The sequence below is a fragment of the Lagopus leucura genome, unplaced genomic scaffold (assembly GCF_019238085.1).
Source record: "Lagopus leucura isolate 7727_CA_CO unplaced genomic scaffold, USGS_WTPT01 Super-Scaffold_100157, whole genome shotgun sequence".
Classification (NCBI taxonomy): Eukaryota; Metazoa; Chordata; class Aves; order Galliformes; family Phasianidae; genus Lagopus; species Lagopus leucura.
This window is the reverse complement of record NW_024962334.1, coordinates 27,119,025-27,135,293: the sequence shown is the minus strand read 5'-3', so window position 1 is coordinate 27,135,293 and position 16,269 is coordinate 27,119,025. Positions and strand designations below refer to the sequence as shown.

The 16,269-nt window shown below is 38.4% G+C and overlaps 1 protein-coding gene across 5 annotated transcripts in view; it reads right to left on the bottom strand.

Annotated features, from left to right (window-relative positions):
* SLC25A13 (solute carrier family 25 member 13) overlaps positions 1-16,269 on the bottom strand; it is a 98,648-nt gene that overhangs the window by 44,861 nt on the left and 37,518 nt on the right. For 3 of the 5 annotated variants that reach the window (XM_042889243.1, XM_042889241.1, XM_042889242.1), the window contains exons 5-8: positions 9,184-9,323; positions 2,910-3,056; positions 1,012-1,150; positions 92-185 (exon numbers count right to left, since the gene is read on the bottom strand). In XM_042889243.1, coding sequence (XP_042745177.1) covers positions 92-185; positions 1,012-1,150; positions 2,910-3,056; positions 9,184-9,323 — 520 coding nt within the window. Of the gene's footprint in view, positions 1-91; positions 186-1,011; positions 1,151-2,909; positions 3,057-9,183; positions 9,324-10,942; positions 11,073-14,314; positions 14,366-16,269 lie in introns of those variants that run through there. The other 2 variants (XM_042889244.1, XM_042889245.1) reach the window with 2 other exon arrangements.

Here is a 16,269-nt window from a genome sequence, read left to right as displayed (position 1 = left end):
ACCCTTCTGTTCCCTACCACCACCTCCCCCTCCTTCAGAAAACATGAGAGGAGGAAGGGAAAAAGGGAAGGATAGACAATTCTTCACTTACCCCCGTGGCTCATATAAATCTGCTAACTGAAACAAGATGTCTACTTCCATGGGTGTAACCTGACCAAACTTCTGAGCTGCCAGAACAAACTCCTCTGCAAGAGAATAGAAATACAGAAGAGAAACAAAAATTGTCAAACCAGATACAAGTAATCCAGAGTACCTTACGCTTAGTTTGTATTAAGCAGAAGATGCTAATAGTGGAAAAGAAAAAGAGAAAGGGAAGGAAAAGAAGTGACCCACCATAAAAGGGTTCCTGCCACTATATAAATGTATGTTTGAAATGGTATATCCACCATGTAAACAAGTACTACTCTCTGGTCTTGAAGCTGAGTACTATCGGTAGGAGTGAGGATATTTGACATACGGTATCAATCAGTTGTGGGTCACAGGGAAAAAAAAGCAAAAGAAAAAAAATCAAGAGTTAAGAGATGTGGAACATTTTATGCATAGTCCCAGTAGGCCACATTAATGAAACTCTGGCACTGCACAGGGAATTCTCTATAAAGAGGTTAGATATAGCAGATAACATCTTGTTCCAAGCTTGTCGATCGGCTTACTGTGCTGCCAATACAAGTTTATGGAATTCTTCAACTACCCTTGAAGGTCACTTTAATAGGCAGCCAATTTGGCAGGAGTCCTAGGAAGTTTTCTTAAACTTTTAAATATCTTTACATACTTTCCTCACCCTGCCCCCACTGGCAGTTTACTGGGACCTTCTTCTGATTGAAACAAAATGAAAAACCTGGAGGGTGGACTCCAACAGGAGCGTACAAAACTGAATGGTGTGCCGAGGAATACTAACAAAGCAGGCTTTCTCTTCCTCCCATTGATTTAAAAGCATACAGAGGAGATCTTCCCCTCCACCCACCCAAAGCAAATGCCCACGGAAATTTCCAGATTGCAAACATTTATACAAACCCTTAGTGACTTCCACATCTTTTCTATTTCCAGCCAGAGTACTGTAGATCTTTCTAATGAGCTCCATGTTGTTAAGGAGAGAATTAAATCCATTAAAATAGGAAAAGCTGACCTGATGAGAAGTGGTACCACCAGCAGCCTACAATGCAGAAAGTAAAAGCAGAAAAGAGTGCTATTAAATTAAGAAAAATCTTAAAATAAAGATTTTCAAACAAAGTTATTTTTACAAGAGTGAGGGTATAAAAGGATTTTTTTTTTAAATAATGTAAAATAAAGAACACTATGAAAGATTCTTACGTTACTGAAACTAATCATGACCAGAATGTAAAACTCTCCCCATCCTACAAACCTAAACAAATACATATGCAGGATTATAACAACATAACCAGTAGTAATTTACAAAGTTCAAGTTTCAGTGCTGTTTCAGTTGGAAATGTTTTATAAGTTGGCTTATTTCTAGTAATGAGGAAATCTACTTCTACATGTAAAGTATATTACTATATAGAAAATCTCAACAAAATCAAAACATATTTTGAAAGAGGTCAACTCAAACATTTAAATTCACATGCATTTCAAGTTGTGAAAAAATAGCAGTAAGCTCTCAGGCTTGTATCAGCAGTCAAACCAAATGGAAACAACAAGGTTTGCATAGCTGCTCATTCTCAAATGAGAACCGAACTTAAGCCTTTATTTTGAAGTGGTCTTGGGCCTACACACAGAAAAAGAAACTGGATCAGTTCACTAAGTACAAGATTGATGGACTACAAAATTTCTGAAAATAATGCTTAAGCTTGTCAAAATTTAATTGACCTTGAGGCAGAATCAAAAATCTCATATGACCCAGGAAAGCTGCTAACAAGATTGGAAACAGAAGAGAGGAAGAAGGTCTGAGAAATCATTGTCAGTCCACAAGTCTTCTGGCTATGCTTTTTACTGTATGCTTCTTCCAATATTCTGCCCAGTTTGCAGTTCTCATCACTTTACATATCTCCCTGGAATTCTCTCTTACAAATCAAAGAAGAAAAGACTTCTTTAAACCTGGATAAAGCCAGACTCCAGATTACTTGGAAAGACTTGCTACAAATTCCCAAGATTAGAAACTGTGGTCAAAACCAAATGTGCCTTTTTTTTTCCCCTTTAGCGAATAATATTTAAGTTGGCCTATCACGATGTATTAGAATGTGATAGTTGTAACAGAAGTTCATGCTCTCCGAGAAACAGAGTTCATGAAAGACAAATCTTATGTGTGCTGGAAGACCATTCTTAAAAACAAAACAAAACAAAAACCTAGAGATTTTACTTGGGAGAAATGGTAGAAAATTAATTACTAAAAATTACAGAAAAACAAAAACATTTTGCTTAATGGACAACAGAAATAGAATCATGTCTAGAAAACAAGAAAACATCCAATAAAAAATAAAATGCATTTCAAGCTGACAAAAGCATACATTAAAGTGTACCAACAATCAGTCAGTAGTGAATATCCTTGGGTGATGTTGCAGTTCTTACACTGCCACAGGTGTTTGGACACTCAGAACTGAAATTGCAATGCAAGTCCTTTGAGGATGACATCCCAAATGGGATGTAAAGGGTTGGTTGTTTCTAACCCAAAATATTTGACACAGCCCACTATAAAAGAATGACCAGAAATAGTCAGGTAAACTCCACATTTGTAGGCCCCACAATAGCCCATCTACTTGCTTTGTCTCATGTTTCAGGAAACCAGTGGAGCTGAGAATTTATATTCTGTAATGAGGGATAACTTCCATATGCATAGATAATTTTTGCTGAGCTTAAAAAAATGCACCTGTAACATGGATCAGTGGTCAAACTACATAAAAAATGGATCTCAATCTTGGATTCCATGATTTCCCAATGATGCTACCAGAGCTACTCACAGCAACTAGACATTCTTCAACAAATGGTGTCAGCATGTGTGGTCGGATAGTGACCATAATGTCCCTGAAGTCCATAGCTGTGACTCTTCCAGCCTGAGTATTGTCTCGCTGCACAAAAGCTTGTTTTGCATGTTCTAATTGTATCTCCTGAAAATATACGTTAAAAAAAGTTAGCTTCAGAATTATTACCGTAACAGATTTATTTGATGCAATCCTACAAAATATCTCACACTTAAACCATGATTACATGTAATCCTTTCAATTGATACAGTATGTATAGCTCTCTGCCTTTTCCATTTGTAGCATAAATGGCCTCTGTCATTGAGCTCAGTACCAAAAACAACAGCCATGACTTCTCTGCTCTGTGGGCATTAAGTCATGCTGTTCAAACTGAGAAACAGAGGGCATACATCAACAAACCAGTAGAGGTAATCTCCCATGTGTGAACATTGAAGTGTTCCAGGATGTGCATTATCCAGTTTATTGTGTGTGTCATTACAAAACAAAATATGTTCTGTAAAACTCTTCACTGCTGGTAGAGTATGGTAAGAGATTTCTGCAATGACTTTCAATAATCCTGAAAGTACTCACTCAAAAAGCATTCTCATCTAAAATATTTTTATTTACCTATTAAAGACAATCACTGTTTAACTTAACTCTTGATATCAAGACTGTGTAAAGATTGCTTCTCCATATTTCAGCACTAGTAACAGACAGAGACCTAAAACAAGCATCATCTATTGCAACCACCTCATAACCTGTTTGTGATTCAGATGTAACGCTGAGAAATGAGAGGGCAGAAAAAAAGACTTTATATCTCCCAAAAATGTGTGTCTTTTTCTACTGTGGCCTTTGCCCTTTCTTCATAAATTACTATTAGAACACTTTGTTATCTTTTAATTAAAAGGAACAATCCTGCACAGATGGTAACTTAATAATACATATCAATGTTTTGTCTAGTTCTACTAGCTCGCTAAAACCAGAATTACATGTTGGTCATGCAGTCTGACTTACCAATCAGTATTTCTCTACCAAGTGGGACAAAACAAATCATTACCATGTCCCTCCTTCCAATTTCAAGCCTTGTAAAAGCTTCTTCACTGGAAACTCTGTGCTAAGTCTGAATGAATTTTAATAATCAGTTACTCAGGAAATGGAATCACTGCAGAAGTATGTCAGCAGTACTAGACCAAGTCTTGCAGTGGACAACGGCACTATCCTATTACTTTCACTCTATTTGCAAATACACACAAAGTCCTGTTAAGCCAAGACTTGCAGTAGTCAAGTACCAAAAGCATGATGTATTCACAGAATACAATCTCCTGAAAATTGGTATTTTTCTTACAGCAACATTTAGTGGAATTTAGAGAGAAAGGCCAAAAGCCAATCCAACAAGCATAAGTCCACATCCACAGGACGTCTACAGCCACCGCTCAGCCTTACGCTCACTCACTCCAGTCTGCAGCCACCAATGCATGCTGCCATTCAAACCATTTTTTGTCTTTTCATTTCAGTCTCCTAGCTTCTCTAATTTCAGTCTTGACTCATAATTAAAACACTATTTATTGAAACAAAAGGTATGAAGAAAACTCCTAATAACTTAAGCAGAAGGTAAAAGGGAAGGGGAGAGACAGGAAAGGACTGATCACTATTTCAACTGTGCACTTCATTCACAGAATTATTCAGAAATTTCTGCTTTTAATAAGAAATGCTTGTGAAGGTTATAATTCAAAGTGTTACAGTCTAAATTCTGTCATACTTCCTTTACATTACAGCCCCCTATGTGGACGTGTTACAACTGAGCAATCCAGCTGGATGTAGCTATGTAAGCTCCTGTCTCATTGCAATTCTGACTACAGTTTCAACAGAGTTTGAAAGCAAGAAATTCTGGGAGGTTTACAGTGTGAAGAGCACTACCATGCAAAACAACCTGTCAGCTTAAGGCAGACAGCTAATTCAGGAGGCACAGAGCTCTGAAGAGGAGTTGTGTATTAACTTCCATTCCTAACTACTCACTACTTAGTGGATGGAAACAGAAAAAATGAACATAAATATGAACAAATTAACAAAAAAAAAAAAAAGTCATCTAATGGTAGCATCACTAAAGAAAAATAAATTGAATCTACCAGAAGGACTACATGAGAAACTGAATTCTGCTTTCTTCTCTCTCTCTTTTTCTCTCTCATTCAATTTATGTTAACCACTGAAGTTGCTGGCAGTCCCACGCTGGCAGAATTCAGCACTAAAATGCAATAAAAACCCTGGCACACCACTTGCAGAACACAAGTCCAGCCTGCTACCACCTGTGCACATCAGCCTGCAAGCTGGGAGCTATGTCTCCCTGTTGGTAGGACCTGGGGTGGGGGTAATGTCATAGCCACAGAAGGAAAGCAGGGCTCACATTCCAGAGACACATGTGAAGGGCATGTTTGTTGTCATCACCCAGATAATTACAAAAAGGCCGTTAGTACTACAATCAAGTAGGAGTCAAACGATCTCATTCTTCCCTTGCTTATGCGATTTCTTTCCATCTTCTTGGTACATGTGGAACTAACTAGAGAGGATTATCCCACATGCTCAAAGTGATCCAGGACACAGTGCTTAGCTGCAAAAAGACAGCAAGACAAAGGTCTGAATAGGGTGAGGTCAGCCTTCCATAGTTCTCTATCCACATCTTCTCTTTAGTTCAGAAATGAAATGGCTTAAGCAGACCGCAAATGGCTACTGAAGGCTCATCCCACCTTCATGGTAAGGTAGGCTCTCTTAGGCTACTTAGGTTGTTTTGAGCTGAGCAAAGCACTGTTTTGTTCCAGTTGCACACACAGAAGGAAGCATAAGGACCTTCTGTTATATAACATTCCCAAGAGGTGAACAACACACTGATGTACATGTGTGAGAATTTTCAGATTCATTATATGGAAACAAGACTCAGTCTCATAACTAAATATCTCATACAAAATCTGCCACAAAACAGGCAGATGTCACTCCTTTAATAACTATATATTGTATACCAACACAATAAATTCCTTAAAGTGTTTAGCACAAAAGAAAGGCCATCTGTTCCATCGGACTCTGAAAGTTAAGACACTTCACAGCATGATTAACTGTGCTTCAAAATGAGGCTCAGCAGCTACTAGCAATTTATCAGGGAAATTTGATGAGATATTCTTAACTCTACCTATGCTGTGTACATGCAGTCATATAAAAAATGCCACCTTAAAATAAACCGAAAAAATAAAGCAAATCTGTAACATCTAGAGACGCTCCACAATCTCCAGAAACATTTGTTTCACCTATTTCTGTCCAATATTGCTTACCGAGACAGATCATGTTTAAAAAAGAATACAATCCTCATTGCTTTGCATTATGAATTACACATTCTAAAGAATTTTCTCTGACTAGATTTTTTGTAAACCTAGATATACTCAAGCAGTGCAGTTTCTCCTTTGATGATGCAAGTCCAAAATTCCCTCAGCTCGAGTAAGACTGTGAAAAATTAATTTGCACATCATGGTAGGCATGCTGGCACCAGAACGTTTGTGAAATTATTTTCCATCTAGACATTTTATCTGAGCTTTCAGTTACAGCTCATTATAAACTTCATTACTTTCCAGTTAGATAGAAACTATGCTCGGGTTCCATTCCAATGGATCTACAAGGCATCAGATGCAGCACAGTCCTTTCTGTTGGAGTAGATCCTTGGGTGTCAATTATAAAGAGTACTACTTCATCAACTAATATGCTAGGCATGAATAAATTCCCAGATAATGTGGAAATTGAATTAGCAAGTCCACATAGAAGCATACATTAAAATCCATTCTGCAGAATACATTTCACACGCTGGGAAAGGGGCCAATGTTACGCTTCATGAAGCAGACTTGTCATTTAAGTGATAATGGAACATGACTATATCCAAACAGATACAGATGTGACTGATATGTAGCAGAGATATCTGGGCTAATTTTAAGCTAGCAAAATTAGAAGCAGGGAAAAACAACACACCTTGAGCTCACAGTTGATGCAGATAGATTGTTAATGCGTATTCAAGCTAAGTACCTCAGAGGCTATACTTTTGGACACCTCACTGTTACTGTAGAAAAAAAAAAGGGATGACTGGATATATATACCCAGAATCACAACCAAAAACCCTTCTTATTTAAAGCCAGAAGAGATCTGTCTTGCGCATGGATTAAATATAGTAATGTTCCTTTCCAAGTAGTTTCAGCTTTGCCAGAAGTAATGATTAGCCCAAACATTACAACAGATAATGAATATGTAACAACTTTATGTGGCATAATAGGATCCAACATGAATGAATTTGACTCTGTGTGCATCGTTTCGTTAGAAGTGGCAAATTACATTGTACTTACAAAGCAGTACCTGAAGTGCCTTACAGAACCATCTGGTCCACATTAAGAGCAATGTAAAGAGCATTCATAAATCAGGAATGCAGAGAGGTAATCTGCTATCCACTGTGTTCTCCTGCTGTCTAAGGTGCAAGGTCTAGACATCAGAACAAGGGGACTGACTGACTCATGCACACGCAGAATGTCAGAAAGGCTGAGTACCAAAGGTTACATAACTTAAAGGGAGATTTATATATCTCTGTATATTAACTCTCCAATTTATGCTGAGAGTCATTTCTGTGCCCAAACTTCACTGTATAATATAATGCTGCAAAGCAAGAGTCAGTAAGGAAATGTGTTTCAAAGTTTCACAGTTCTAGAAAATTAGTAAACAGATGTACCCAATCTGTGACTGACTGAGCATCCTAACAAACTGTACAGATAACAGTCAGCTTTGTTTCAGCAGTTTTCAGACAATTAACTTGCTTGAAAGTCCCTGATGTCTGCATTAGTGCTGAGATCAACTTTGTAACCACCCACAGAACTTTTCCTCAATGCAACTCACCTCTCTATAGGATATCCAGAACTATCAATCTTTCTATCAATCTTACTCTCCATGTTTATGCTCATCCTTCCTCTTTCTGTCATATGGGGAACATGACCAACAGGTTTGTCTGGCTCAAGAGGACTGCTGTGTTCCAACACAGTGATGCATGTGTGTGTATGAGTTAAGGCTGATTGTAATTCATCAAAATCAAGATACGTACCCAGGGCTCATTATGCATGGAAGGAGGTACTGGAACACCAAATCATGAGATCACAGCATTACTTTTTTTTTTTTTTTTAAACAACATATTCACTCTTTTATCCCAAAGAGGTTCTAGCCTACTGTTCAGCCGCAGAATTGGTCTACCTCTTAGCTACTTTGGACTTGCAGCAGTCAATACAAAGCTTAAGGAAATACAACTTAATCATGTGATACCTGACGTCCTCTTCATACAAAATTAATTAGGCTCTGTTCTACAAAGTCAATTTGAAACATTTGTCTCAATAGCATTAGCTTAATTATTCCTCATCAAAATGATACCACCTCCTACTGTGAACTAACACACTTGTGTAAACAAGAAAAAAAGAAACCTTGCAGTCTTCAAGCAGTTTCCCATTTTAAAACTCTCCAGTGTAAATACTAATATAGGCATTAAGTATTCAGAAGGAATACAAATAAGAATCTCACGTCTTTCACCACTTCAAGAATCACTTTTCCTACTGCAGAGTATTTTTGACAGTAGTGCTGAAATGCAGATAAACTGTTTATTTTTTTACTAGCACAATATTTTGCTTTCTCTAACAGAGTACCACAAAGTGTGAATAGGCAAAAATTCCTTGTAAAAGAAAGATTGCATTTTATTCTTTATATACTTCAAGAAAAACTAGGTAGTATTTCCCTTCCTTCAATTCAAAATTTAGGAAAACAAGGAAACAAATGTGTGGAAAGGGCTTGCAGTAAAACATTATCTTATTGGACATCAACACTGAATTAAATACTAAATTAGTAAACATGCTATTTCCACATGCAAGTATTTCTTAATATCAGTCTTGTCAGTGGGTCTAAAATGTTCAATGCTGTTACATACCATACTTTGACTCATTCAATATAGGACGTTTTCAAAATCTGAGGTAGAAGTTTTTGATTTCATGTCTCCATCTACATGACTTTCTGCACGCTGACAATTAATAAAAAAAGAAAGAAACACCTGGCAAAAATCAGCTGTTTTACCATTACATTACCCTATTAATCAACAATATTAAAATCTGGCACTTCAATTGCAAAAGCCCACATGGTCTTTCTTGCAGCTTTCCTAGCAGCACAGTATTTTGCAATCTTTGAATCATTTTAATTTTGACAAACTTTATTGTACAAGACCCACCAGTAAAAACTGGGTGAACTCTGGATACGTTAGGTGTCTTTTTCTATCCTTTCCAAAATGCAGCTGTACGAACTCTGAATTCCAGTTAAATGGAATGTGCTGATGAATCGTGGTCTGGCCAAAAACTTGCTTAGCATCCTCTGGGAAGAAAAGAAAAACGTTAATAATAAAATAGCAATAGAGATGAGCATATATTTATACAAGATAAACAATCACAATATTTTTTAACCTGAAAGCAATACTGTTTCATATGAATCAGTAACATATTGCAAAGAAAACCTAATTTTCTTTATTAACCAAAATCATGGTAAATGAAAAGTTTTGAAACCTTCATAAATACAATCTCTTGGATAGTCTTATTCGTGGAGTAGCCCAGCATATGATCAGAAGAGACTCAACTAAATATTCTAAAGTTTCAAAGTGAAGCAAGACAGGATTAAAAGATAATTTATAAAAAGTTGGCCAAAGCTAACTAATATTCAACATAATCTTTTCTAACTGGTAACAACAAATGATCTTTTGTATTATTCTAAGAGTTGTCCACATTCAAACAAAGCAGTTTACTACAACACCAGCATTCAAGATCCACTTTTCTGCAGTTATCTTACAGGAATAATCACATGTGGATCAGGGGATGAAGGGACATGGCAGATAGAACACAATCCTATCACAACTTTCAACAAACAGACCCTGCTTTGTTAAGAGGTGCAGCGTGATAAAGTTTGTTAAACTACACCTTAATGCAAGGTTGATAGTTTAGCCTTGCAACCTAACTGAACTATCAGTTATTATGGGCTTAACAGATTTTCTGGTAGTACATTGCATTTTTGGTGAACAAATGCTGTTTGAAAGTCATCAATTTGTATAATCAGCTGTAAGGGCAGTATGTTGCTGGAATTGGACTGTACATATTTTAAGTCACAAAAACAGCAACAAGATCTGAGGAAGTACCTGCCTCTTAGACAGGTCTCTCCCACAGTGAAGCCCACTTCAATGCAAGAGCAGAAGTCATCTCAGCCAAAAACAAATGGCAAACACATCTGTCAAAGACAAGCTCAAAGGTTCCCAGCTGCTGAATACCTTCCTAATATCTGCATGAGCCCCCTAGCAAAGTCAGCCAGGAGCCAGCTCTCATCTCCTGCTTGCTCCTGCAGGCACGGAGAGCTGGTTCCCAGGAGACACTCCTTACCCACAGAGAGGGCCAGGAGGTGCCTTCCCGCTCCCTTCACACTTTGCAGAAGACCAGGAACCCAAACTCTCGGCTCCTGTCTGTCTGTGAACAGGAGAGCTGGATGCCAGTTCCCAGGCGTGACCAGGGCCTGGAGGCAAGGAAAGCAGCACGGCTTTGTGCAGGCCTGCCTGCAGAAGAAGCTGGAAGCTACCTCCTTGGAGCCAGCTCCCCTCAAGGCCTAGGCGCTGTCTTCCAGCTCACCTCAGCACCACAAGCAAAGTGGGAGCCAACTCCTTGGAGCCATGAGGTCTTGCCTCCTGCGAAGCATGAGTTCTGGCTCAGTCTGTGACAGTCAAGCACAACAGCTCTGCTGGCCTGGGGAAACCCAGCCAGGAGAAAATTCCCCACTTTAAGCCAAAGAAGAGGTGAGAGCCAGGACAGAACGGCTCAGAAACATTAAGCTGTCAGAAAGTGTCTAAGTTAACGAAGGCCAGAGTTGCACAAAAAAAGTGTTTCTGAGGCTGTGAAAGAGGCAAGTGTCCTGCTGCAAAGGCCACACAGACCCAAACTCACTGTGGTTGGTACTACCTGCAATGATTGCTTCTTCTAAAGTGAGGAGGCTAGGAATCATGGAGAGAGCATAGGTGATACTGCAGACATCTTCACATCTCAATAAAGTCACCTGTTTCATTTTTAAGAAGAAATCATCCACTGAACCCTGGAATCAGTAGTTAAAGAACAAGTTGTATTTAACCTACAAACAGAAAAACTGACCCTTGTTAACCACAAATTGTTAAAATTCAAATCTTTGGGCCCTAAAATCTGATGAGAATTTTTTCTGAGAAATTTTGTGCCCCCAGGACAGCATTGTTCATTCACGTCTTCAATATCCATTACAACAGGCTCGGATCTTGTCAGCCATCATTCTCCAAACACAAAATTCTGCTCTCAAGTCAACTGAGAGGAAAAGTTGTGCAGTTCAGAGTGAGGTACCGTCCCACTACTGAACGTCTTTTATTTAGGATGCTTCCTATTCATATAGCCTAAAGCACAAGTCACGTGTTGTTGGAGATTACCTTCCCGCTTTCTGTTGACCTTTTTCCACTATCATAACATATATATCATACCATAATCAAATAATAGGAAGTGAAAAAAATGGTAATTCCCAATTAAGAAAAAAAAAAATATTAATATTGGCACTACAAGTAGCAAAAGGAACTTAAGCAAAGGAACTAAAAACCTGATCAAGTCTGATAAATCCCAGTGGAGATGAAAACAAAATGACTTTGACAGGCTTTGCAGTGAGTCCTATTTGACCACCTGAAACTACACTCTTCCACAAGGTTGAGTGCACCACCGAGTTCTGCAGGCTCTTCCCTCTGTTCCTACCCAGCCCAACAGCTGTAGGAGAAAGAACTGACAGAAGCCTCAAACTCCCCACATGGACACTTTTGTCTGCCCGCCCCTCTCGGCAACTCTGACCCACTGACTCTTTACAAGGCATGAACCTACCTTGTTGCTATATATGGGCTGGTGATAGCTGGACTCGTGGCTGAGCTTGGCCACTGCCAGCAGATCTGCTTTGCTCTCCTTACTCAGGCAGCATGAGACAGCGCCCCTCAGAACTGAGGTCTCTGCCTGGGCCTGTCCGCCCTCACGTCACCTTCCCTTTATTGAGGGCTCACAGCAAGCTGCCCTTGCTGCTCCTTGTAACAACAAAAAAAGTATGATGAACTTGTGAAAAACCATGTGTGTATACAGACAAGTTCACACAAAAAGGCTGCTCTGAAAGTCATGCCTCCTATTTTATTACATTGGCCTACGACGTCAGAGGCAGATGTTGGTATGGCAATAGAGGTCGAATCTTCCTACTGAAACTCTGCTACATTTTGTTGCTGTGCTACAGGTGGCAGCAGAGGGGCAGTCTGACTGAATACCTCCATGTGGAAAAAATGGCACCCACTGACATTCATCAACGTTTGTTGAACATTCATGGAGACCAAACAGTGGATGTGAGCACAGTGGTGCATTTCAGCAGTGGTGACAGCGGGTCATCTCAGCTGCAGCAGACTTTTATGAGCATGGCACGTAGGGTCTTGTTCATCTGGTGAAAATTTCACTGGTGAAAATGCATAGCTAATGGTTGTGACTACTGAAAAATAGTATTTTATAGCTGAGATTTTGCTCTATCAGATAGTGTTACCAAATAGCAATAGTTTGTATTATCTTCTTATACTGAAATTGTTGATCCAAGGTTTGGGATAGTTGGATTTTTTTCCCCTCTGACTTACTACAGTGACCTTCAAACATGTAGCATAGAGTTTATTTCTATCCTTCCATGGTCTGGAACAAAGACTGGTCAATAAATACGATGTTTTATTTTGGAAGACATAAGATCACATCTTAACTGCTCAGCTAAGATGAAAAATAATGATTTCCTTATTGACAGTGCAAGTATTTGACTGAGTTGTCCATCCATACCCATTCACCCAGAAGAGTATAATACTCTGGAGGAACAAGTGTCATAATCACCTCCTTCATCCTGCCACTGCTTTGTCAAGAAAACAGGTTAAAATAGTTTTATAATTGGCATATTGCAAATAGTTTGATTACTACGGATTGCAAAGGAAAAGTACTCATCCCTCTAACATCCCTTTGCAAAAAAATAAGATCAGAACAGCTGACACAGGCACCTTTTTGCACAGGTTTGAAACCCTGGAATAGTACAGTAACACTGTATTTTTCTGCCTCTTGATTCCTTGCAAAACATGGACTACAATCTATTCCATAATTCCAAATTAAAATAAAATTTAAAAGAGATTCTTTCCTTCTTAAAATACTACTAGAAACATATCTGGCAGAACTCTCAAGCTGAAGCTGGCACAATAGAAACCGAGCACATAATTTGAAGATAATGGGATTGTATTACATGACTCAAGAAGGATGGAGGGTTAATCTGAAAAAATACAGCAGCTTAGGTCAGTGCAATTTATCTGCACTCTGTCATGCAGTATGGCTCCTGTTTTAAAATAGATTCATTCAGAAGAGTGTAAAACCTTGCATTAACACAACCCATCTATTTAGACTAACATCAATTTCACCTGCATTTGAAAAGTGCAGCTATACATACACATTTGCGTATAAACAACTTTTTTTTTTTTATTTTTAAACACAACTGAGTTCACTTCTTTTGTTAAATTTGTGTGTTTGTATGCATATAGAATCACAGGACCATAGAATCACTTCAGTTTGAAGGGACTCTTTTAAAGGTCATCTAGTCCAACTGCCCTACAATGAACAGGGACACCTACAGCTAGATCAGGTTGCTCAGAGCCCCATCCAGCCTGATCTTGAATGCCACCAGGGACAGGGCATCCACCACCAATCTGGGCAATCTGTGCCAGTGTTGCACCACCCTTAGTGTAAAAAAAACATCCTCCTTATAACCAATCTAAATCTCTCCTCTGTTAGTTTGAAACCATCTCTCCTGTGTGCTATCACCACAAACCCTGTTAAAGAGTCTTTCTCCTTCCTTCTTACAGCCTCCCTTTAGACACTGAGAGGTAAGTGGTAGCTTATTCTTTTTTAATAGAACTAGTTACTCCAAATTCAGAGAAAATCCCCAAAGACAAAATCAAACTAAAACAATAAAATGACAGTATTAGCCAATTTAGCTATGTTGAGCTAGTACAGCTGTGGACTAGTGCTGAATTGTAATGGACAAGATGGGGTTTTGCTGCTTGTGTTAAGTGCTGCTTATACGTAACCAAAGCTGTTGTATCAAATTCAATGTCCTCATTTCCATATGGTAAGTGAAATCATTATCTGGACTCATTTCTGTTACCCATGTCACTGAGATGTTAAAAGCACAGAACTTTCAGAATCCAGACTGACTCAACAGCTTTCTTGACACTTGGCAGAGCTGACTTTTCTGTAGTTTGTCCAGAAATACCAACTTACTTCAGAGTTCACGTGATGTTTCAAACAGCAGTTTAATACACCAACCAAAGTGATAAAAGAAAACTCCTGGCTTGGAGAAATTACCCTAAAAGAGCATAGAAGTTATTACACTTTACACTCCAATACAGACATAAGAGATCTATTTCTTTAACAGCTATTTTGCTTAGATAGATGGTATTAAAAAAATCACTTTCTTGCAAAGCATTAACATACATTTTCCTCCACTTAAATACTTCAATTTCAAATGCACCACAAAATGTACTCCCACAACAGTACTGTATTAGTATAAAACTATTTTAGTTCAATTAAAATGTCTAACTATCTACCCCCAAACCTACCTAAACTGTAATTTTCACTTCGAGCACTTCCAACATGTTATCAGTTTTGTTTTCTTTTATCAGCTTATCATATTTTATCAGCATTATCATATGCACAGGTCCTGCATTCCAAATGTTGGAAAAAAATAGTTATTAACTGCTAGGTAACAGCAGATTTTCCAATTTAGAGAACTGAAGTACACACACTATGAAAGTATGTGTACTTTGCATTCTGAAATTTCGTATTAAAATTTGTAATAACAAAGTACCTTGCCAGCTCGTAGGGCCTGCCTGAGTTTTTGCCTTCTAATTTATAATGCTAGGGCGCTTTCAAAAGGAGGTGGAAAATAAATAAATAAAATCAAGCTCAAAATAGCACACTTACGCTGCCACAGCTTAAATATATTTTGGTGTGGGAGCTTCTGGTTTCTCTCCAAATGCTGCCTAGCAATCATTCTGGGCTTTTTTTTTTTTCCTCTACAGCCTATACAGATGTGTGAAAGATGGCTAACCCTCAGCTTACTGTTAACCAAAGAGTGACCTCATACAGCTGAGATTTACTCTCACACTGGCTTTTCCCCACCTTTTCCACACCTACTTTTTTCTTTTTAAGTAACACGAAGTAGTGTCAGAAAGCACGATGTTTTAGTCATTTGAGCATATACGAATTATCCCACCAACTGGAAGTGCTCTCTGTTACCTCTGTCTTTTAAAATTGAAGCCATTATAGTCAATTGTGCAAATCTACAGTTAGCCTTTCATAAAAAGTGGATTTTTGACCCACTGAACTGGAACAGTTTCTGAGTTCTTTTGTTTCTGAGAAGATACCATACAATCCATGCATGTCAATCTGATACTGGTGTGCTACTGCATTCAGAAAACGCTCCTCATAAGCAATTTTTAAAGTTCTGAAAAATCATGGTTGTTTTGGTTGTTTTTATTTGTTTGGAATGCAAGCTTGTCATTTAAAGAAGTGCAATAAATCTCCACATGTATCAAAAAGTGGTTACCTTCACAGTGATTTATCACCTCCAGCATACAACAGATTGACATCCGGAGCAAATAATGGAAAGCAAAAGCTTACAGCGGATCCAAGGATTCTCTCATAAAATGAATTGGTTGACTCAGCAAATCTCCAGGTAGAAAGGACACTGTGCTATGACAGCATCTACTGGAGTGTCAGCACCCTTAGAGACATAACAGCAAGGAAGAAGAGCTGGAGGATGAAGTCCTTATTAAAGACTCAGATGAGAAACACACACTTTGTGTGGATTGAAGAAGCAACAAAGGCTTTACAGCACACGTGCATATGGATGAGATTAAAAACAGTATTAGTAACCAAATGTCATTCAGATGTATCAGGCAGACTTTAAAGATGACAAAAAGCAAACCAACAAACAAGAAAATAAACCAGAAAAATTCAATGCCTGGTACAATTCTAATACAAATTTCAGCATCACTGCCTTTGAGAAGAGCCATACTAACTAGAGAAAAAAATGAATGGGTTATGATTTTGTTGCCCTGCCCAAACTTTTCAACACGGGCAGAGCAATATTACAGATTAAATGTACTTTAATGAAAACATTATCATAGAGAACACACTGCTGTCTTTGTGATTCTTCCCCAGTCAAGAGATCC